Source organism: Amphibalanus amphitrite, unplaced genomic scaffold, assembly GCF_019059575.1.
Source record: "Amphibalanus amphitrite isolate SeventyFive unplaced genomic scaffold, NRLGWU_Aamphi_draft 000141F_arrow, whole genome shotgun sequence".
Lineage (NCBI taxonomy): Eukaryota > Metazoa > Arthropoda > Thecostraca > Balanomorpha > Balanidae > Amphibalanus > Amphibalanus amphitrite.
In genome coordinates, this window is record NW_024881636.1 from 563,126 (window position 1) to 586,582 (window position 23,457).

The following is a 23,457-nucleotide window of genomic DNA, read 5'->3' on the forward strand; positions in this document are numbered from 1 at the left end:
AACACATTAAAGCTGCTAAAAATACATAAAAAAAATAGATAAAGTGTTAAGTGTAAACTATTACGTAGGTTTCGGACATCTTTGGACAAATGGCTGGCTTAAACATTTTGGACGGAAATCGACGTAAGCATTGGAACGGGACGGACATTGGACATACATTTTCTGAAACTAACACCACTAGACGGCATACGCCGAGGTGATAAAGACGAGGCGCCGTCAGCGAGGTGTTGTCGCGGCTGAGCAAATATTGGAGCTTACGACCGGTCGGGACGATAGCGGAGGGTGGGAGAGCAGAGAGGGAGATTTTGAGGGCACGCAGCTGCGCGCTAAGACAAACAGGTCGGCCGTGCCGAGGCCCAGGGAGGGGAGATGGGGCGTTGGGAGCGGTCTCCAGCAGCGGCTGGGTTCGGGGGGGGCGGTCATAACGGAGGGTGGGGGTGGGGGGGGGGAGGGAGATACACTTGGTTGGACATGTGCATCGGGTAGATCGAATAGTCAGTGTCACTCTGCGGTGCAGTGATGGATTCCAGACTGGGTGTGTGCGCAGAATAGACCGCCCCAGTCAGTGTCACGCCGCTGTGCAGAGATGCATTGTATGTCGGCTAGCCAGGTGCCCCGGGCGGGGCGCCCGGGGCGCCAGGCGGATTGATATGGTGAGTGTCACGCTGACGTGCCGCGGTGGTTCCCGGCTGGCTGTGTCGACTGCGGTCTTTCCCCAGGGCACGTATCAGCAAGAAGGCTCATGTTAGACCGTTTCCAACGCTAAGTCGGAATGTAACTGCACAACTGCAGGTCGTCACTGTCCCGTCGCGGCGGCGGCAGCCGTTTGCGATACTGATGGGTCGGGCTTTCGAATGAGCCTGATCCGTACACCTATCATATCCCTCGCCCGTGTGCGGCGTTCTGTTGCGTCTAGCGTGTGGGGAGGGGGTCAGTTGGACCCCCCCCCCCCCCCCCCTCCCCCTGCCGTCCGGCTCCTGATTGGGCTGGAATACCCAGGTCATCAGACCAGTTTCGGTCGCCAATGGGACGTCATTAAGCTCCGCAAAGCGAGCCTCAAGGACGTCACCCCAAACGGCCGACTCGTCTCGTCTCGTCTCGGCCGGCGCCGGCTCTCCCCCAGCAAGACAGTGAACGCGACGGTTAGTGTATGTAGGTTGGACCACCGGCTGGAATGACTGGATCCGGTTATACTCTGACCACGTGGTGTGGGCGTCACATTTCTGTTGGCTTAGACCCGGCGTCGGCAAGGCGGTCTAGATGACATTAACAGGGTCAACATGTCGCCAACTGGTCGGTGCGTGTGCATGTCATCGCGGCCTCGGTATGGTATCGATATATACCTGGCGCAATAGCGGCGCCTGCCAGACATGCCAAGTTCAACGCGTATAGCCCAGCAGCAACGCAGCGCGGCAAACTCGCTGACTAGTGCTCGCGTCAAACGCGAAAGCCGGACATGCGGGGAATCTGTGGACCCAGTGGTGCTATTTGCTTACGGCCTGGGCGGCCGTAGCGGTGATAAAAGCTACACCACCGACAAACCGACGAACCAGGGAGGGACCATGGCCTGGGACGGACGGAGAGGAGGGGAGGGGAGGAAAGAGGAGAGGAGAGGAGAGGAGGGGCGAGGAGAGGAGAGGAGAGGAGAGGAGAGGAGAGGAGAGGAGAGGAGAGGAGAGGAGAGGAGAGGAGAGGAGAGGAGAGGAGAGGAGAGGAGAGGAGAGGAGAGAGAGAGGATAGAGGGCGGAAGAGAGAGAGAGAGAGGAGGGGAGGAAGAGAGAGAGAGAGAGAGAGAGAGAGAGAGAGAGAGAGAGAGAGAGAGAGAGAGAGAGAGAGAGAGAGGGGGGGTGCGGCGACATGGATAAGGGAACGTGCGGCCGAGCGGGCGGACGCGCGGAAAGACGACCTTGCGTGACTCATAACGCACACCGCGGCGCCGGCGCGGCGGGCCGGTCAGGCAAGTGCAAACAGCAGATAGCCCGGCACGGCAGGCTGTGGTACTGCGATCAAACAATCCTAGGCTTGACTTCGGGGGCGTATTCATAATTAGACTCGTGCTTGATCCTACGCCGTCGACAGTGCAGAAGGGTGGAAGCCAAGCGACAGGCTGTGGAAAATGGTCGATGCCAGAGAAACTGTCGTTGGGCGGTTCCGGCACGGGGCTGACATTGGTTACCGCGGTGCGGCGCGGAGCCGTTTCGCAAAAAACAATCAGTCCGCCGAACGGCGCCGTGCCGGGGTGACGGCAGCCATTCGGCGAGAGGTCGCGGACGGTACGACACGGGGACCGTTCCGTGCTCCACCGCTGCCGAACATGATAGTGAACCCGTTGAGTGCGCGCGATAAACCTAATGGCGAAGTGCGGCTCATTTTAGATCTATCACAGTCGAGAGATGTCGGGGTCAACGCCGGGATAGACCCAGACGAGTTTCGTGTGACGTACACATCATTCGACGAGGTCGTGCGGTTGATTTCCCTAGCTAGAGGCGCCGGGACCTTGCTGTTCAAGACCGATGTTAAAAATGCATTCAAACTTATACCTGTCCGGCCCGGCCAGTGGGCGCTACTGGGGTTCTGTTGGGACGGTTTACTATACTACCAGGTTTGTCTGCCATTTGAGGCTAGAAGCAGGCCACGGATTTTCAATGATTTTGCCACATGTTTGCGCCTATGTGTTCCAGGATCAGACATCGGACGTGTATATACGCAATTATTTAGATGACTTCTTCGGGATAGGGCGCGGAGGATAGGACAGTGCCGACGTAGCGTATGCGAGACTGCGAGACATTTGTGCGAAAGTGTGCGTGCCGCTGGCCGAGCGGAAATGCGCCCCGCCATCAACACGGATGGAGCTTCTCGGGTTGTGATCGACACAGAAACAATGACCCTAGCGTTGCCAGACGCCAAGCTAGTGGGCACCCAGGAGTTACTAAAGACATTGTTCGGGCGACAGAAATGCACACAGCGGGAACTGCTGTCGGTGGTGGGACGTCTAGTGCACGCCAGCAAGTGCGTCCCGCCGGGGAGGGCGTTCACTAGACGCCTGCTAGATGCGGCGCACTCTGTTAGCGGACCGAACCGCCGGGTGCGGATCACGGCCGATGTACGGGCGGTTTTACGGTGGTGGGCCACTTTTTTTGCCGATGTGGAACGGCATTCCCCCCCCCCTCCCGCCACCGGGCGAGTACGACCACTGTATTGTGGTGAACACGGACAGCTCACGTCGGGGGATGGGGGCGTGGCACGGAGACGAATGGTGGATGATGGAGTGGCCCCGCGAGCTGCAGTGTGACGTCGCGCCGTCCATGACGTGGCTGGAGCTCATCTCCGTCATGGTGGCATGTTTGGTGTGAGGAGAGGGATGGGGCGGGCACCGCGTGCTGATCCGGTCCGATAACATGGGGGTGGTGGGGGTCTGGGGGAGGGGATGGTCGGGGTCGCCACTGATTATGGCGCTGCTGCGTCAGCCCCTGTTCTGGACGGCGTTCCATGAGTCCCCTGTATCCGTCGAGTACGTGGCAACGAAAGAGAACGGCGCGGCCGACGCGATCAGTCGGCACTAGAGATGTCAATCGGATACCGACTTTTTGGTATACCGATACCAAACCGATACCAACTCGGTATTTGGTATTCCAATCCTAATGTGTTTGGTATTTTGTTGGTAAAATAACCCTCGCTAATGTTCAAGAGGCTAAGAAATCGGTAAAAAGTTGGTATTTTCCTCATGTTCCCAAGTTGGTTTGGTTTCGGTATTTCTTCACGGTTTTGGTTGGTAATTGGTTTGGTATCGGTATTCCGATTTTCCGTAATTGACATCACTAGTCGGCACGACTTGGCGCGGTTTCCGGCGGCTGCGGCCACAGGCGGCCCAGTGTCCGGTCCGGCCCCCATCGTGTGTGGCGGAGTACCTACAGGACCCGAGCCGTGGAACCCACGTGCTGACAGGTACCGCCTGTGAACCCTGTGAACGGGACACGCGCGCATAATCTAGTATGAATACACATACCCTTGGTTCCTTTGGGGTGTTTGGCGGTGGCTCGCACAGAGCTGGAGGCGAAGATAAACCCGGGTGTTGACGGCCTTTCACAGCCAAACAGGGAGAGGAGTTGATCGGAGGACACGCTAATCAAGCATTAACGGGACGTTGAATCGTGATTAGCGGGCCGAGGTGACACGACGCGACACCGAGCCAGTGGGGTCCAGGGAAGCGGGAGGGGGAGGGGGGGGGGGGGGCGATACCGAGAAGGGTGGAGAAGAACAAACAGAACCGCGGCGGCCCCGCCGTGGTCGGCCGATAACAAGCGCAGTGTGAGCCGAGCCGCGGTGCACGAGGGGTGCGCGGAGTGTTTGCCCACCCACCATCCCCATCATCACCGTCCTGTCCTTTGTTCCCAAACGACCCTCGTCGTCCACCCGGGTTTGACGAAGCGGTGGCTCGCACAGAGCTGGAGGCGAAGATAAACCCGGGTGTTGACGGCCTTTCACGAGTCTGCCCGGGCCGGGATGGGAGCCGCGATCGAGTAATTTCGCTCTCTATTTCGACCCCTCATCAGTGCGGTGATCACATTAACGCCGGACGGCCCGCGGCCAGACGCCGTCCAAATGGGATCGGCCCAGAATGCAATCTGCCCGACGGCCGCCTGCAGACGACGCAGCTTCGTTACACCCAGACTGAACGCGACTTGGAGGTGGAACACTGTCTTCAGAGGCCATCAGGAACCTAACAACTTCGTATAATACCCTGCGGGTTGGGGACTCTTGGCAACACACCGTCAGTATTACGTTTAATTTCGGGACGAAACTGCTAACTCAATAGCCACGAGCCAATGAAGTTCCTCGCCAGCGCGACACACTTCCTTTACCAGGTAAGCGCTGCGCATCCATCCAGGCACGCGCCGAGCTCTTGCCACCACGGCGGACAAAGGCTCCGACCTAAGATATTCCCCGTTGAGCCGATCTATCAACACCATCCGCCCCCAGAATCGGCCGAACGGTCGGCAAAAAGGCCGTAACTAACGCCGCCCCGATCGGCAAAAGGGCCGTAACTAACGCCGCCCCGATCGTTCTGCCGGCGGTAGGCCGGCCGACCGGGAGACGGGGGCGCTGAGAGGTGCGCGCCGCACCTACGGCCAAGCTAGCACCCGAGAACAAAGCCGAGCAGGACGGTGGGTGCCACGCTGCAGCGGCCGGCCGGCGCCCGCCCACCGCGCCACCCCAGCCGCTGCCGAGACCGTGCGGCCACGTTATGCAAATGGACCCGGGTCGCTAATCAACCGCGGTCCCGGCCGGCACGAGTAAAAAATGGACAAAAACCGGCACAGGGCGGTGAGTGGCCCCAGGCCTTCCAGTGCAGTCGTCACTGCTTTCTCGCAGGTCTGTCGTCCTGATAAGGTTGAAACCGGTATCAATGATGTTTAGACTGGCTGACATTAGATAACTGTGTGATAAGTATTTGTGCTAAGTAGAGCGTGTGTAGTAAGTTGAAATTAACTTTCTCGTTTTATTTGCTTGAACTGATTAAGCGGCCGACAGAACCACGTTTTTCAGCGATGTTTCTAGGATTGACTATCTAGAAACCAATAATCCGCACGTGCACGGTCAAACAAAAACGGTCAGTCGTCGCATCCAACATATTACGGAATGCCGTTCTTGACAGCGGCCAACATCACAGCGATCGAGCTCGGTAAAAACCATCTCGCACTGTCGCGCCGAGCGCTGCGCAAACACGTCGTCCGACTATCGTCTGCGGCCAGCGTCCGATGTGTCGCAGAACAGGCGCCGATGACCTGAAGGCGAGGGGAGATAGCCGGGCGGTAAAAACCGGACAACACACCGCGCCCTGTACTTCCTTCCGTCGACGTCGGCACACAGGAAGATGGAGCCAGCCGATAGAAAGTCGAGCACCGTGGAAAACAAAAGCAGCCATTAGCTCGTAACGGCCAGTGGGTGCCGCGGGGCATGAAAGCAAGATAATGGGAGACGATTGAGGTAATGAGTTGAAAAACAACACATGTCGGTAACATAACCATAAAACTGGTCGCCAGGTGCGCACCTCGGTACGATCGGTGATAGTGTTGTTCCACCTTCCCGGTCGTGATACAAATCGCGGCGCTTTTAGACCTCCTCTCCCTCCGCTTCGCTCCCATGGCCGTCCGTGTTTCTGGCAGACAACAATGGGCGTCCATCGGCGGCCGGTCGGTCGGCCGCGGTCCGCCGCTCGGCTGTCGGTGTGTGACCCAGATGCCGTCCCTCCCTCCGTCCGCCGTCCGCGGCCACTAACAGGCCGCCGAGAGCCGGTAACAAGGCTGAGAGAGCACGCCTCGTGCCCGTAACACAGGCGGCGGCACGGCGCCGCGGGTCGGCGACCGGCGGTAGTCGCGACAGCGGACGACGCGCCGATACTGAGCGGTGCACTCGGTCACCCCTGCGACAGTCGCCGGGCCCGCGGCCAGCCGGCCGTCCCGCGAGACGTCGGCGGCGACGATCGACAGCGCGGTCGGTTAATCGGACAGACGGACTGCGGACGCCGCAGGGGCCGCAGTGGAGATGATGGCATGGATGGCGGCAGAGATGAGGTCATCAGAGGCGCCCTCGGGCGGTATCTCATCAGCGCGCGCCAGCGTGACTGGCACGGCACGGTACGGTCATGGGGCCACGAGGAGGGAGTAGAACATAGCGGCCTGTATAGAACGAGGGTAATATTGATTGTGGGCTGTCGACCCTGACAGTCTGCCAAACAGGAACGTCAGGCATCGATGATCGAACCGGGCATGACCACTGATCAGCGACAAATCAAGCGAAAGCAGCATTCGATGTGACTACATGAGCCCGCTCCTTCACCTGATAGGACACCACACCAGTCCCTCTAAAAATACGCTCGACAAAATACGAGTGCCCCGCGAGATTTCTGGGTGAACCCAGCCAAAGGCCGTCGAGTGGTCTAACAGAACTCTGGAGTGGTCGCATGTGCTCAGATCGCTCTGAGCGAGAGCGGCCGAGTGTTCCGACGAGCGCCAATGTCCGATACGTTTCCAGATGTGACCACCACTGGTGTGGTCATTACTATAACCGGCGTCTGGTCGCTGACCGGCGAACATGGCTCGTCACATGGCGCGGCCGGCCGGCAGCCACCACAAAGACGGGACGACGCGGCGGCGGCAGTGGCGGCGGCGGCGGCCCGGGAAATCAATACGCTCCGGAGGGCGGCGGCGGCGCCCGGCCGCGGACCCCACTACGTGCGCCGGATGGCAATGGCCACAGGTTGGACGGCCATGGCGCACCTATGGTCGTGCCTTATTCAGCGCGGCCACCGGTCACCCGGAAAAGAGTCCCGCGGATGGAAGTGAGGATAATGCAGCGCACTTCGGAACCTGTATGGACGCGACACATCGCACCACACCATGCAGCAAAGGTAGGCACGAAATACATCACAACACAGCGGAAGGACGATGCGATACTCGTATACAATCAACGCATTAAAAAATAGCTTGTTCTTATCGCTAGCGCGGTCAGCCAGCCGTGGTGAGCGCTGGGTACTTACCGTGGAGACGCACTTCTTCCCGGGCGATATGAACTCGAGGCCGCGGTCCGCCTTGCCCTGGTAGCACTCCATGATGTTCCGAGTGAAGGTCTGTCGGATCGCCTTCAGAGGGTACACGCACAGCGCCGAGCGGTTGGTGGGCTTGTTCGAGTTCTCGCCCTCGCTGGTCTCACTGACACTGAACACAGCGTAAAGTACGTCACTCTGCGGGCTGACACTCAGCTTGGAGGCCAGGTGGGGGCCGGCGCTGGCCACGTGCGCCGCCTGCGCCAGGTTGTATTTGATGCCCGCCGAGTCGATACAGTCGATCGGAATCTCCGTGTAGGAGTAGTAGTGCGGGTCGTCCTGACACACACGCACCAGTTTCGAGATGTACGGACTTAGCTCGTTGCTGCGGCGCATCTGCGTGGTCAAGAAGTAGCTGAAGCCGTCCGAGCCAAAGCCGTACACGTAGTTGATGTAGTAGCGCTCGCGGGCCAGCGAGTTGATGGACATGCGGGTGCCGGTGGTGACGGCCACCTCCGAGATGCCGAACATGCGGTCGCGGTCGAGCGAGCGGCTGGCCACGGCCGGCACCTCGTTGCGGTAGGGCGCGCGCGCGCCGCCCGTGTACGTGACCCCCACATAGAGGACGTGTGTCTGTGGCGGCCGCGGCGGCCCCGGCGCGATGAACACCACCGTAGAGGCCGTCTCGTTGTTCGCCACCACGGCCTCCTCAGCCTCCACCTCGACCACGCTGATGTTGTGCAGATTCCGCACCTGACAGCGGCCCTGGAACAGCGAGCCGCACACGATCAGGTTGCCGTGCTTCTTGTCGATGACCAGCGCCTTGTTAACGTTGTCGGTGGGCCGCTTTACCACGTAGACGGGGCACTCGTTGGCCGGCGAGCACTCGGGGTCGTCGTCCTGCGGCCCGGTGCGCTCCGAGACCACCGTCTGCAGGTCGCCGCTCAGCTGAAACAGACGGTTGATGGCGCCCACGTACACGCGGCCCGTGTTCTCATCCACCACGAGGTGGTTCAGTTTCTCGGCCGGCGCCGCCTCACTGAACTCGTGCACTATGTAGCCGGGACGCGCACCCGCCGACACTGACACTGACACTAGCACTGACATGAGCAGCAGCAGCAGCGGGCGCCGCGGCGCGCCACTGTCCGCCGCGCGCGCCGACATTGTCCGCACAGCGCTCCGCCTGTGAACACAGAGGGACACAGGTTAGAGAATGTAGACGGAGACGGGTCAGTAGGGCAGCACAGACATCGTGGAAAGCAGCGTGGGGTGCCATACATGCTATAGATAAGATTGAGATAGAGCTTTGGTATGTACAATAACGAAGTTCAAATGATCCATTGATAGCTGTTCAAGTGTTTAAAGGGAGTCCTAAAATGAATGTACAAAGACGATAAACAGACACAAGCGTAATGTTTACCAGACACTAAAAGATTGTGGCCGATCGATAGTGGTTGTTCTGTGGCTGGTGTGATAGCCATCTACCAAACGGCCAGGTAATAATACCATATGTAACGACACACGGAAAACGGGACGAGTAAACTGATCCAGAACTGCAGCCAGTAGCAAACTCTTCATGTTTGGCTGGATATAAAACGGCTCCTCGGTAGGCGATGCCGAAACCGAGACCCGCAATGACATGCGACAGCAAACCGGTACAGCGATATCGTATCATCACTCGGTGAAACCTGTCCGGGCCTGTCCCCGTCCCGGAGACGTATTGGAGGCCACCAGCAGTTCTACTGGACACAGTCGCCCTGTCAGGTTCAGCTCTGTGGCCGGCGGGCCCCGCTGCCTGTCCCAACACGTCGGCACAGGTATCAACGGACCTATCAACGCCCCCGCCGCCACTGATAGGCAAAGGGCGCCCGAACCGCACCGGAAGTTCAACAGGCCGCCTCCGCTCCACAGTGCACGGCGTGGTGACCCCATGGCGCAGCTCCCCGATTCCATCCCGGCGCCCCGCTCGCAATACCTCTCGTCAGGCTGTCAGTCCGTGCGCGAATTCGGCACCCGGTGGGCGCGAGGTCATTTATACCTCTCAGCCGACAGTGCCCGGTGTAAAGGTCAGAACCAATCTGAACAGAGCCGAAATGGACGGACGGCGCGGCGTGGGATGAGTCGGCGGCGCGCTGCCGACTCTATCAGGAGTCGGGGAGAACTGATAATTCAGTTTGTGCACTGAGGCACACAATGCAAGCGCTTAGTGTGCATGTTAAATTAAAATCGCTAAGTACCTACACCTGGTCCATGATCCTAGAAAATGTTTCGATTCTAGCCGCAAGAAGTTTATGATGCAACATAGTTACACTGACATAAATCTCATACCACCACAACGCTTACAAAGAGACAACTAATAATGTATCCTCACCAGACCCAGTTCAAACACCCAACTCCACAGCTGCGGCCAGACCAACAACCACCCCGACCAGCCGCGTCCACCGTCCAGCGCCCCGTAACCCACCAGCTGCGGCGTCCGCCGGGAGCCAGCAGTCTCTCGTGCCTCACCACGTGCCACTGCGCCGAGCGGGCGCCGCTCCCGGCCGGCACCCCGGTCCCTGGGGAGGAGTGGCCGTGCGCGAGCGACGCACAGCCCGCCAGCTCAACAGGCTGTGACCGGGGGAGGCGTGCGCCGGGGGGAAGCGGGGAGGAGTGGGAGGACCGCCAACCCGTGAGAGCTTCTGCGCGGAGAGTACGGAGTACGGACCCAGGCGCCGCCGACGGGCAGTCTGAAGTAACCTAGCCTGCCCGAGTGACAGACGGGCCGCTGACAAAGTCATTCCAGCGGCGATTCCATGACTCCAGCGGCGACTCCAGTGACTCCAGCGGCGACTCTAGTGACCGGCGAGCCAGACCAGCCACCAGCACGAGCCACGAGCACATAGTGACAAACGGCGCCGAACCCATATAACGCCGACGTACTCATTCGAAACGAGCTCAGCTCCAGTCGATGAGGGAGCAGATGACCCTTTTAAATGGCCCGTTCCATTCCGACCCCAGCCAGCCAGCAGAATTGGATTCCGCCAAAAGCTCACTCCTCAGTATCCATGGCAACGGCATTCCTGTTCAGCTGAGCCGGCCCGTGACGTCATCACGCCCCGTCCAAGGTGGCCGGCAGGTTTGGTTTGTAGAACGGAGAACCGGTGCTGGTCTCCGCTGTTCAGCACGGCACGGTCGTCAAGTTAGATGTAAGTGAATCCTAATCTATAATCTAAGATTCGGAATCAGGTGAGCCCCTACGATTTGGACCAAACTTGGTCAGTGGATAGTACGTAACGTCCTGATTACGATGCACCCAAAATCTAAGCTCGGCCCGCCATATTTACGAAGTTACGGATGTTTGAATTTCAAGGTCATTCGGGAGAGCCCCTACGATTTCCGTCAAAATTTGTGTACGGACACACTAGATGCTCCTCATTACGAATATCACAAAATTTAAGCTTGGCCCGCCATATTTACGAAGTTACGGAGGTTTGAATTTCAAGGTCATTTGGGAGAGCCCCTGCGATTTCCGTCAAAATTGGTATACGGACATATTACATCCTCCTCATTACAAATATCATAAAAAATCAGCTCGGCCCGCCATATTTTTCAAGTTACGGAGTCACAAAGTTACGGAATTTCAAGGTTATTCGGAGAGCCCCTCCGATTTTCGTCAAAATTTGTATCCGGACACATTACATGCTCCTCATTACGAATACCGTAAAAGCTAAGCTCGGCCCGCACTATTTCAAAAGTTACTGACGTTTGAAACTCACTGAAATTCAAACAGCTCTAACTTTTGAAATAGTGCGGGGCGCGGGCCGAGCTTAGCTTTTACGATATTCGTAATGAGGAGCATGTAATGTGTCCGGATACAAATTTTGACGAAAATCGGAGGGGCTCTCCGAATGACTTTGAAATTCCGTAACTTTGTGACTCCGTAACTTGAAAAATATGGCGGGCCGAGCTTAACTTTTATGATATTTGTAATGAGGAGGATATAATATGTCCGTATACCAATTTTGACGGAAATCGCAGGGGCTCACCCAAATGACCTTGAAATTCAAACCTCCGTAACTTCGTAAATATGGCGGGCCGAGCTTAAATTTTGTGATATTCGTAATGAGGAGCATCTAGTGTGTCCGTACACAAATTTTGACGGAAATCGTAGGGGCTCTCCCGAATGACCTTGAAATTCAAACATCCGTAACTTCGTAAATATGGCGGGCCGAGCTTAGATTTTGGGTGCATCGTAATCAGGACGTTACATACTATCCACTGACCAAGTTTGGTCCAAATCGTAGGGGCTCACCTGATTCCGAATCTTAGATTATAGATTAGGATTCACTTTCATCTAACTTGACGACCGTCAGCACGGCGGAGTTCGCAGTAAACACCGATAGCACGTTCCACCGAGAGGCGTTCGCAGTAATTGCCGACAACAGGTCCTCATAGAGAATCTAGGCTAATCCGCCACACTCGGCAAGGTGCAAGTCGAAAAAATACTCTAGAAATAAAAATGCAAAATAAACTAGGCAAGTGCGAAATAACTGGTCATTAATGAGCATGGACTCAACCGACTCAACAACTTTTCAGGTCCTTACGACTTTGCATTTCGCATTTTGTAAACCATTCATAGGATCGTTCACTTTCTGTGCTGCATATTTTTTTTTTTTTATAAATTTAGTCCGAACCTTTTGATAGGAAGGATTCACAAGGACAGAGCCACCGCTAAGCGAAGCTTGTTGCGGTGACCCTGCCCTCTACCCTCCGATCGCGCAATTCCAGTTCTATGGCAGAATTTAGAGTCCAAAGTTTAACGTGCGCACATAGCCGCGCACGGCCGGTCCCCTCACTGACTTCGCCTGGCTACGGCCTGCCACCAACCGCAACCATACCTGTCAGGAGGCCCATAAATGTCAAGCGCCCGTCGCGCTTCGAACCCGGACTGTTGTAACCGGGAACGCGTGCTCTCACCACGCGGAGTCCAACGCTCTTACCAACTGAGCTACGGGACCGGCTAATATTTCGCCTGGCTAATGAATGTTACCGTCCTAAATACTTAACAATGGTATTTTTCAAGTGAAAACTGTAATTTAAACCATCTCCGGATGAATCGTGCAGCATATGTCCGAATGGCTAAACTCTGCAACATGCAACGAATCCACAATGGCAGTTGGCACCCGATTGGATGAAAACATTCACCAGAAGCCTGGACGTCTTACCGGAGTGTCTCCTTGATAGCAGGTGCTGTGCGTGCGGCAGCCACTGTAGTCTCACCTCACCCCACCTCGCCACAATCCGGTAGACACTTTAGCTCCACCTCAACACAGTCCACCAGTCACAGTGAGTTGTGAGAACCTCCTCCAGCCACAATCCAGCAGTCACTGTAGCTCTACCTCACTCCACCTCAACACAGGTCACAGGCCACCAGTCACAGTGAGCTGTGAGAACCTCCTCCAGCCACCTCCGCTCGGAACAGCGGCGCCGGCGCGGGCGGGGGCGGGGGCGGGGGCGGCGAGCACCTGAGCCGCCGCTCATCCGGACCCGAATACGGACAGTCTATCGACGCATCAGCCACCGGCCGGCCCAAACGGGGCTGCCGCCGGCGGCGCAGTCAATACGGATCACAATACCTGCCAACAGCGGGCGGCGGACGACCTTCTGGACGGAGCGGCGCCGCGCCGCCAGCACACTGAGACCGGCCGGTACCGACTACCGAGTCCGTCACCCACGGACGGCCCAGCGGTGACTGAGTGCGGCGGCGGCGTGCGGCCGCCGCGCAGCAGGAAAACGAACGGCGCGCAGGCTCACCGGCCGGACCGGCCGCGATCGAGTGGGTAGCTTCCCACAGCGCGGTCCTAGAGGCAATCCCTTCCCCACAGATCACCACCAAGGCCCGGGCGCCAGCTCTCCGTCTCTCGCAGAGCATGAAAGCCGTTCCTCCACCTTGGCGCACCTCCGACTGGGCCGGGGGCCATCTCTCCATCTCCCCGCGGCCTCAGAGGTGCCTCCCTCCGCCCACGGCCCGCCGGCCGGCCGGATCATCACAAACAGGCCCCCAGCCGCGCGGCCGGAGCCTCTCCGAAGTCCCGAGACCGGTCCGGCGGCAGCGCGGCGGCTCTGGCCGCTACAAAACAGGCTCCTCGGCCGTCGGCCAGTTGTACGCCCGTCAGAGGGGGGGGGGGGGGAGCTGGGGTCGACTGCCGCAGCATCAATGGCGGATGCCCATTGAGACTCTCATGGAACTCAGCTGAGGAGCGATTTGATTTTGGTGAATGACGGAGACGGTAGTGGTTATGCTCAGTTGACTCTTGACATAGATGAACAGTGTCCCAAAATTTGTTGATTTGGGTGGGAAACGACATCCAAATGAAAATCATTTCGCACTCTCACCTCCGATTTTTAGGAGCAATTTTCCACTCCCACTATCACGAAGAAAAGGCATTATCATTTATCATGGATGGTCGTTGTACATTTCATATTTTATCACGCATGTATAAAAATTAATGGTATTGATTTTTTCCACTCTTTTAGACGTGAAGTGGTTTTCCACACTCTTTTCATATCTTGACCAGCAATTTTCCACTCTCATTCCCATTTTTGGAGAGAAATTTCCCCTCTGACACCCAAACCAAAATACAATTTTGGGACACTAAGATGAAGCCACAAAATAACGCTAAAAATAAAAGAGGATCTAACGACAGAACAGTGGTGGACCCTGAGCATAGGCGGCGGAACGGGGGGTGGGGCACCGTGCCCCCCTTTGATTTTAGCATTTTAACATTAGCCCTATGGGCGTTGCGTGGAAAGAATGGGACCAAAAGTCGGCAGTGCCCCCCCCCCCCCTTAATTGAAGGTGTTCCGCCGCCACTGACCCTGAGGGGTCATCCTCCCAAAAAAGCTCGAAAATATGGGTAAGTTATTTTGCACCTCCCACTAAGAACAATTTCCTACAAAGACCCAGGTTCAAACATTTCATTGGATCCTAATACACAAGCCTATTTATTATTTACAGCGACCATCAACCCCTCCTCCCATTCCATTTGATTCTGATCTGATCATCAAGTATCTCGTAACATAACTCCTTTTCATTAACCCCATTCTCCAAAAATGTCATGTGGATCCACTCCACCTTTAGAGAAGTGACCACAAATCACTTTGGTGATTTGTAAATCAAAACATATACTGAGGGAAGAGGTATGGTTGAGTGAGCAGGGGGAGAGAAAACAGAAAATCAAAGAAAGAAGAAAGAAAAGGATAGAAAGACAGTAAGAGAGGAAAAACAGAAATGAATGTAACAGATGAGATAGAGTAAGGGGTGAGAAACAGCATTTGAGGGAGGGAAGACGAAAGAGAGAGAAAGGAAGGAAGAGGGAGATGGAGAGGGAAAGAAAGGGGAAGGGATGGAGGGAGAGGGAGAGGGAGAGGGAGAGGGAGAGGGAGAGAGAGAGAGAGAGAGAGAGAGAGAGAGAGAGAGAGAGAGAGAGAGAGAGAGAGAGAGAGAGAGAGAGAGAGAGAGAGAGAGAGAGAGAGAGAGAGAGAGAGAGAGGAGAGAGAGAGAGAGCAAACAGACATTGACCAATAAGGACCACATCATACACTAAGAAATAGCATGCTTGATGTTCAGTTCATCAGCCATCAGGTAAAGTAAATGTTCTTGGCATTGCTTTATTTATGAAATATAATTAACACCCTTCAAATATGTTCATTTGTACTGATTACTTAATCATTATTGGTTAGTCTATACTTATCTCAATGGTTATTTGAAACAAGATCCATTAATAAGGTCACAAATATGACAAGACTCCTACAAAAAACAACAACATCCTACTTCCTAGTTCTCTGTCCTGCCTATTTGCTATCCAGAAATGTACCTGCAGCAGAGGCAGTTCCTACCTCTCCTTTAGCACCCTCTCCATTAGTGTTCCATTGGCACCCCTGGAGTGGGATCCAGATTTTAATTTGTCAATGCATGCCTGCATGACTGGAGAGTGGAGAATGGGTCTTGCATGCAAAAGATTTGTAAATGCACGCCTGAGGAAGGCTATCAAAGACATGCATGCGTGAAACCTAAAAAACTGCAATATTTAGCAGTTTCTGGTATGGTTGGTTAGTACATAGATAACATGAACAGTAGTTCATGTTATCTATGGTTAGTATTATCAAGCATTGTGCTGCAGGTGGCTCTGTTTTATATGTCTAACAATACATGAAGTTCTCATGTGCTTTTGTTGCTGTAATTCTTCCACACTTCACACACATCAGGTGCAAACATCAAAATGGCATTGTGGGGTGGGTAATGCATATATATAACACTGTTGCTGTGGGAATAGCACATATATCAAACATTTTCATCCATATCCCCATTTTCTTGAGACTTTATCTGCAATTAATCATGGAAAATTATATTCTAACCAATACTATAAAAAAATACAATCAGCCCTGCCCCCCCCCCCCAAAAAAAAAAATATAGGAAAGCTGTGGGTGATTCCAGCCCCAACATTCCTAGTAACTGTCATTCAGGGCAGTGTTTCACAACCATGCTGCCAGCCACTGCCAGCACATTTCGCAAGCTGAAATCATACTTATGGTGGTGTTGGAGATATGGGCTTGTTGAAGTTTTCATGGAAACCCAAATTACCACTTGTGCTGGCAGCGTCGATGAAACACCTCCCTGATGGCCGATGGGTTAGAGTTTCCAGTTTCGCTGGATTACTCGCTGGCATTTCTGATCCTCTCTATCTCATTGTGATTGTAGGGCTGACTGCACACTCATTAATTTTGTTACTGAGAAATGCTGCCAGGCTGGCAGCATCAATACTCTGATGAAACAGCCCTTAGATTTTCAGCATTATACAACTGATGTCAATGGTAAGTAGGTAGGTAGTAGGTACCCACTGACCATGGGTATTGTTTTTTCTAGAAGTAGTATGGCCAGAGCCTGTAGTGTTGGACCTCAACGGTGACTCAGTGGGAGCGTCTTTACTGTTTTGCCTCTGTTGTGGATAGCTGTCGAAGACGTGGTACTCATGCCTTCCTCATGCATGTTCGTCGGCCCACATTTCGCGCTGCGAGTAATCACTGGTTCGCCACGCTTCAACCCCCTCCATATAGGTGCGCGGCCACCGCTGGTGTTGTTTTGTTGGACCTGAGGAGGGGTGTAGTGTTGAGCCTCAAGCTCCACATCACTTAATGGCTGTGCTGCAGCTCCCTGTGTTGACCTGAGGAGGGGTGTAGTGTTGGACCTCAACGGTGACTCAGTGTGTTGCCTCCCTCAGGTGTGTTGGCCTCTCAGCAACGGGCTGTGAATAAACAAGCTAGGGCAGACGACATCTTTACAGAGCCCTACCAATAATTTCAGAATTTTAACATTAGCGGCTATGTTGCTGTATGGTAAGAATGGCTCTGGTTTCCTAAAATAAACCATTGCAGCCCTACCAATAAATTTGTGAAGTGACACCCGTGGTAGGTACTGAGGTGGCCGTTCAGGGGAGGTGGCCTGAGGGCATATATTTGGGTATATGTGTAGATGAAGTACAGTTGGTAAGTTGGTAGGTTCTAGGTTTTAGGTTGGTTGGTTGTAGGTTGGTAGGTTCAATGTTGGTCAGTAGGTAGAGTTAGGGCAGGTTAGATAACGTTTTTTTTATTTTCACCGTGCTTCATCTCCACATTTTATGCTCACATGGTAGAGATAGCAACACAAATTGTGGCAGTTTTTAAAATTATTTCGGATTCTTATAGCTTGTATATTGTAGGAGGCATAGGCAGCAGAACAAGGGGGCACCGGGGCACCGTGCTCCCCTTTGATTCTGGCATTTCAACGTTACCAACATTAGCCCTATGGGCATTGCATGGAAAGAATGGGACCAAAAGTCAGCAGTGCCCCCCCCCCCCCTTAATTGAAGGTGTTCCGTCGCTGGTAGGAGGGTATCAGTTGGCTATTACTTTTGTAATTTGACTTTTTTTTGGTAATTTGGTTGGTGATGACCGCTATTGCGAGGCCCTCGGGAGCCTGCCCCAAACTGTCACTGGTAGGCCATTACTTTTTTAATTTGCATTTTTTGTAATTTTGATTTGGTGACGCCTGCTTCTGCAAGCCCCTGGGGCACCTGCCCCAACTGGCTACTGGTACTAACCATCAAAACAATGCATCATGACGTGGAAAGCAATGAACACCCGAGGGGTGTTCACAGGCGCCACAAACTGCTGAGTGTGGTGTGTGCGGTGTGTGCAGCAGGCATGGGGGTAGGGAATGGGTAGGCGGTTCTGACATCACGGCTGTGTGCGGTGGACAGTCCCAAACAGTTCCAGACAGGACAGTTCGGGGCAGGCCGGTCCCACCGGCCACAGCAGATGCTGTGTGCAGTGACGGAAGGTTTAGGTTTAGGTTTAGGTTTTACTACTGGGCTTGGGTAGACCGGGTCTATTCAGGGCCCACATCCGGATAAGGTCAGAAATAACTCAGTGAGGATTCCTTGTGGCCCAGTGTTGGTCCAACCGGTTTTTAAAGCCGTTCGTAGTCAGTGCCGATATAACTTCCTCTGGCAGAGCATTCCAGGGGGACACCACACGTTGAGAAAAGAACATCATCCTTGCATGGTGGGTCACTCGTTTCTTGGTCAGCTTGAAGCAGTGTCCTCTGGTTCTCCCCTCCTGGCTCTGCTGGAAGAAGTGCTCCGGCTTCAGCTTCGTCTTCCCCATCAATATCTTATAGGTCTTGATAAGGTCTCCTCTCCGTAGGCGCTGTTCTACACTTGTCATACCAAGATTGATGAGTCTCTGCTTGTATGGTACGTTCTTCATGATTTCATCCCCTTCACCATCTTTGTCGCCCTTCTCTGAACTTTCTCCAACGCTTTGAGGATGGCTGACATAGGGATACAGTGGGCGGAGCTTACAGCCTGTGTACAGTCTGACCACACACAGGACCCGTGAACAGCCCTCTGTCCATTGAATATTGATCACATCTTGCCTCTTCTTGCAAGTAGGTACTCACCTGCTCATCAGAACTGTTCCACACCAAAGCAGCCCAAAGCCGACATCCTTTCCTCGCCAACCCAAGGTGGACGTCAAGTCCACAAGTCTGAGTCAGTTTGATTCCTACACGCAGCGCAATTCGCAGCGTATGTCAGTAGATATAACAATAAAAATAAAAAGGAAAAAAGACTAGGTTCATCATTCCAAGTATGTGATTTCAAATCAGACCAGCTCCTGGTATGTGGTGATTTTAATTACAGAGGGATAAATTGGGAAGCAGATTCTGTTGACGGATCTCAGGATAGTGATCAGGCGAGATTCTATGATGCTTGCCAGGATGGTTTCCTGTACCAACATGTGAGGGACTTCACACGGTCAAGGGGCTTGGATGAACCCTCACTCCTAGACTTGATACTAACTAAGCATCCACTTGAAATAGAAGACATTCAGTATCAGGCCCCCATTGGCAAAAGCGATCACTGTGTATTGACATTTAAAATGCTCATCGAGAACGATAGAAGTATGGTTCGACCAAGGAGGAGGAGAGTATTCTTCAGAGGTGACTATGATACTGCCAGACAATTGTTTAGTTCACATCCCTGGAGCCAACAGTTCTCTGGCAAGAACGTTGACGACTCCTGGGCTGTTTTTCTGAGCCATTACAATGAAGTTGTGAGTAAAACAGTCCCTATGCGTCAAGAGGAGAGGTGGAAAAACAAGAAGAAGTGGATGACAAGGGAAGTACTGCATCTAATCGAGAAGAAAGAAACAGCATGGAAAAAGTATAGGAAGAAAAGGACTCAGAAGGCAATGCATTCATACAAACGAGCAAGAAACCTGGTGACAACAGCGGTGCGAAGGGCCAAGTACGAGTTTGAGCACAAACTAGCCAAAGAGGTGCGGGAGAACCCAAGAGCCTTCTACGCCTATGCCAGAAGTCAGACATGTATCAAAGAGGACATCACATATGTTAAGAAGACAAATGGAGAAATGACCAGGACCTTGACCGAGACGTGCGAGGTAATGAACAGAGAATTTGAGAAGATGTTCACCAGGGTGACAGATTGCAGAACTCCCAATGTGACAGGCCCTACTCGTCCCAGTTTGGAGCACATCGAACTGACAGTTGGTGAAGTTGAGGGTGCTTTGGCAGCTCTCAAGACGTCATCTTCTCCTGGTCCGGACGGCGTTCACCCGATGGTCCTTAAAGGAAATAGTTCACTTTCCTGAAATTAGTATTTTGCTATGGATTTATGTTTTTTTATGCTCAAAATGATCAGAAAATAAAACAAAACGTTTTTGTAAAAAGGATTATTTTCTATATTTTAGTATAAGAAGAACTATATTCTATATAAAATAATGTTTGACGCGGAAGCTTATTACGCGTTGACCAATCATATTGCGTAGGACAAACCCATCGGCTGTAAGCAGCATTCTGATTGGCTGACGATGACGTGACTGCATTCCTCAGCAAGGCACGCATTCCTCTGCAAGGCACTCTTTTCGGAACGAAAAATGGAATATCTTCGTCTAGGGTGATCGTTGGGCCGTAAAAGCTTCTGATTTGTGCTAGTCTCAGCGCAAGCAACAAAACTGCTATTCCAGTTCCAAACCCCATGTTAAAAGTGAACTATTTCCTTTAAGGAATGTGCCAGAGTTCTTTGTGAACCCCTACATCTGCTGTTCATGAAGTCGCTCAGTTCTGGGGTGGTCCCGGAAGACTGGAGGAGGGCAAACATTACCCCGATATTCAAAAAAGGAAGCAAGACAGATCCCACAAACTATCGTCCCATCAGTTTAACTTCAGTGGTTTGCAAACTACTGGAGAGACTGATACAGAAAAGGATAATCGAGCACCTGGAACTGAACAACTTTATCTCTAGTCACCAACACGGATTCAGACGTGGAATGTCCTGTCTTACCCAGCTTCCGGAATATTTTGCAGATGTAGAGGATATCTTGGACGAAGGGCACTGTGCTGACGTCATCTACCTAGACTGTAAGAAGGCGTTCGATACGGTCCCGCATGCTCACTTGTTGGTGAAGGTGGAAGGTGCAGGAATAGTGGGAGGAGTAAAGAGGTGGATAGCCAATTTCCTAGAGAATCGTGAGCAGAGAGTTGTGATACACGACTCCTACTCGACCTGGAGAAGAGTTTGGAGCGGCGTTCCGCAAGGAAGTGTCCTCGGGCCCACGCTATTCCTAATTTATATTAACGACATTCTTGATGGTCTTAACTCTAAAGGGAAACTATTTGCAGATGATGCCAAGATCTACAGCAGAATCAGGAACCAGGATGATAGCAAACTCGTGCAGGAGGATCTGAACACAATCAACGACTGGAGCAACAAATGGCTACTGAAATTCAATGAGAACAAATGTAAAGTGATGCATGTCGGCAACAAGAATCCGTCCAGCCCATATACACTAGGGGACAGTGCCCTCCAGATAACCTGCAGGGAGAAGGATCTGGGTGTCCTGGTGCGGAACGACATGAAGGTGGCAGACCAGGTGGCAGCAGCAGCCACTGCAGCGAACTCGATGCTTGGACGAATTCGCAGGGCATTCACCTGTCTCGATAAGGATACCCTTCCAGCACTGTACAAGGCCCTGGTCCGACCCAAGCTGGAATTTGCTGTGCAAGCCTGGTCCCCCCAACTAAGGAAGGACATCAACAAGCTCGAAAGAGTACAGAGGAGAGCCACAAAGATGATACCTGACTTGTCTCACCTACCATACGAGGAAAGACTAAGAAAACTGGATCTGACGACATTGGAGGAGAGGAGAGCAAGAGGCGATATGATACAAGTGTTCAAAATCCTCAAAGGCTTCGACAAAGTAGATGAGCATCTTCTCGTACTCGACCCTGGAGTCAACGATCCAAGAACGCGAGGACACAAACTCAAGCTGAAGAAATTGCGTCATCGTACCAAGAAAAGGCTGATGTTCTTCTCTGCGCGAGTCACGAGCACTTGGAACTCCCTACCGAACAGCGTGATACAAAGCAAGACGATATCAACATTCAAGACACGCTATGACCAACACATGACTGAGAGGAGGCAGCATCCTAACGAGCCATCCTAGCTCTCTTGCCTCTTCCTATACTTCTAGGTGAGCACTTCTAGGTGAGCACTAGGTGCTAACACCCCTCCACAACCAATCGACACACCAACGACACACGACTCACGCGCACGAACGCAGAGCACCAACGGCACGCGTATTTACAAATTGCAACCGATCTCCGCCGTGGGGTAAGGTGGGCAGGGGTTTTCACACTACGGCTGCGGTTGAACTACCGTCTGTGGTAGAAACTTCAGGACGATGGCGCGTTTCATACGAAATGTGGCGCAATGTTTGTTTGCTTCCGAACTTGTACTGTTATTGCTGTGAATTCTTGAAGTGGGAGTGTTCCAATAACAATTTGTGGATTATTTGAGTTTCTTTATATAAACATAGAATAGTATTATGAAACATTGTGTGGAAACTGCAAATACTGATATGATCAATTACTTAGTTTGGGAATTGATACACATTTTATAGATTTGTCTGGCAAATGGTGTAACAAACCTCAAGCCTATCATGATCTGAAGCTGTTGTAACAAATCAAAATTGCTTTGATGTTACGTAGTACCTTGTTGGAAAGACTGGAGCATGGTTCAAGATGATGTGTAAAAATTCAAGATTTGTGGGAAAGCTTGTGACTGAAGAATGAAAACAGTTCAATATGATGGCTCAATCAAACATGGAAATGGACAACAAAAGTAGAGTTTCAACATTCCAGCATGTGAGAATAACTTCAGAAATTCATAATTCTTGTAGTATTGCATTCTTCTTATGTACAGTTATAGGTTTTGCTAGGGTATTTAAAATTCATTGTGTCAGTTGAGATATAGATGGATTGCGGACAAATTTTAGAATCATTGCATGGTAGCTAGGTATAAGGTACTTGTTCGGTAAAAAGGTATGTGATGAATGCCATGAGAAGGTTTTTTATGATTTAATATATGGTCGTTGTTGTACCTACAAAAATGCAAGCTTACTAGCAACTAGTTTCTGAATCAAATCGAAAGTGTTTGCCATGAATGTTAATATGTACCTGCAAAGTATGTTAATAAATTTGTGTGATGTTGACCAGAGAGCTTTATCATCTGGGCATTTATGTCGCTTCTTACATTAGGTGTTAAGCATAGTAATTACGGATGAACTTTGTGCCAATATCTTCAATGCACAATGTATGTAGCATGTCTACAACCCTCACTGATCCTGCTATAGCTATAGGCATTTGGCACCAGCAAGACCAAGGGCATGAACTTCACAGTTGCTCAACCTTTTGTCATGTAACACCAGTCACTTTTTTATAGTGCACATAGCAGTGCACACAACAATGTGCAGAGGGCCTACACAAAAACAGCATGATTAGTGTGCACTATGCACAGGATTGTACCCTGATAATTTGAATATTTTGATCACTCAACAGTCAACAGTCAGGAGATAACTATTAAATATCACATTTATTATACATCACTTGTCAAACAAGAGCATGATGATTGATGACACACATTTTGACAAGCAATCATGGTAGTATTCCAATAAGTTGGACAGCCATCTCCCTGGGCGTCATTTTTTTCCAGGAAGGTACCTCTGCAGGTGTTGTGGTAGGCCTAGGTTGAATTGGGCCAAGTTAGGCGAAGTAAGGTGGTTATGACCCGGTCAGACCGTAAGGCCTGGTCAGGTTGATTTTAATCTTTCATTCTAATTTGACATAGATACCTATTACCTATGTTTTTGCTCCAGCCTGAATTTCATTAGATAATGAGTTAATTTTGCTTTGTCCTTATCTGTCTTGTTTTGTGTTTTTGTCCCTTATATTTTGCCCCATAGGCAAGGGTGGAGCTTTTCCAGGGAAGGTGGTCCGTGGTGGAGCATGATTGGAGGCGCTCCACCAGACG

The 23,457-nt window shown here is 52.4% G+C and overlaps 1 protein-coding gene across 4 annotated transcripts in view; it reads right to left on the reverse strand.

Annotated features, from left to right (window-relative positions):
- LOC122382513 (plexin-A2-like) overlaps window positions 1–21,684 on the reverse strand; it is a 115,776-nt gene extending 94,092 nt beyond the window's left edge. For 2 of the 4 annotated variants that reach the window (XM_043367922.1, XM_043367921.1), the window contains exons 1-3: window positions 21,647–21,684; window positions 18,528–18,703; window positions 7,541–8,729 (exon numbers count right to left, since the gene is read on the reverse strand). In XM_043367922.1, the coding sequence (XP_043223857.1) occupies window positions 7,541–8,729; window positions 18,528–18,535 (1,197 nt within the window). In that variant the 5' untranslated portion in view covers window positions 18,536–18,703; window positions 21,647–21,684. Of the gene's footprint in view, window positions 1–7,540; window positions 8,730–10,010; window positions 10,069–18,527; window positions 18,704–21,646 lie in introns of those variants that run through there. The other 2 variants (XM_043367924.1, XM_043367923.1) reach the window with 2 other exon arrangements.
- Between the last annotated feature and the right edge of the window lie 1,773 nt (window positions 21,685–23,457).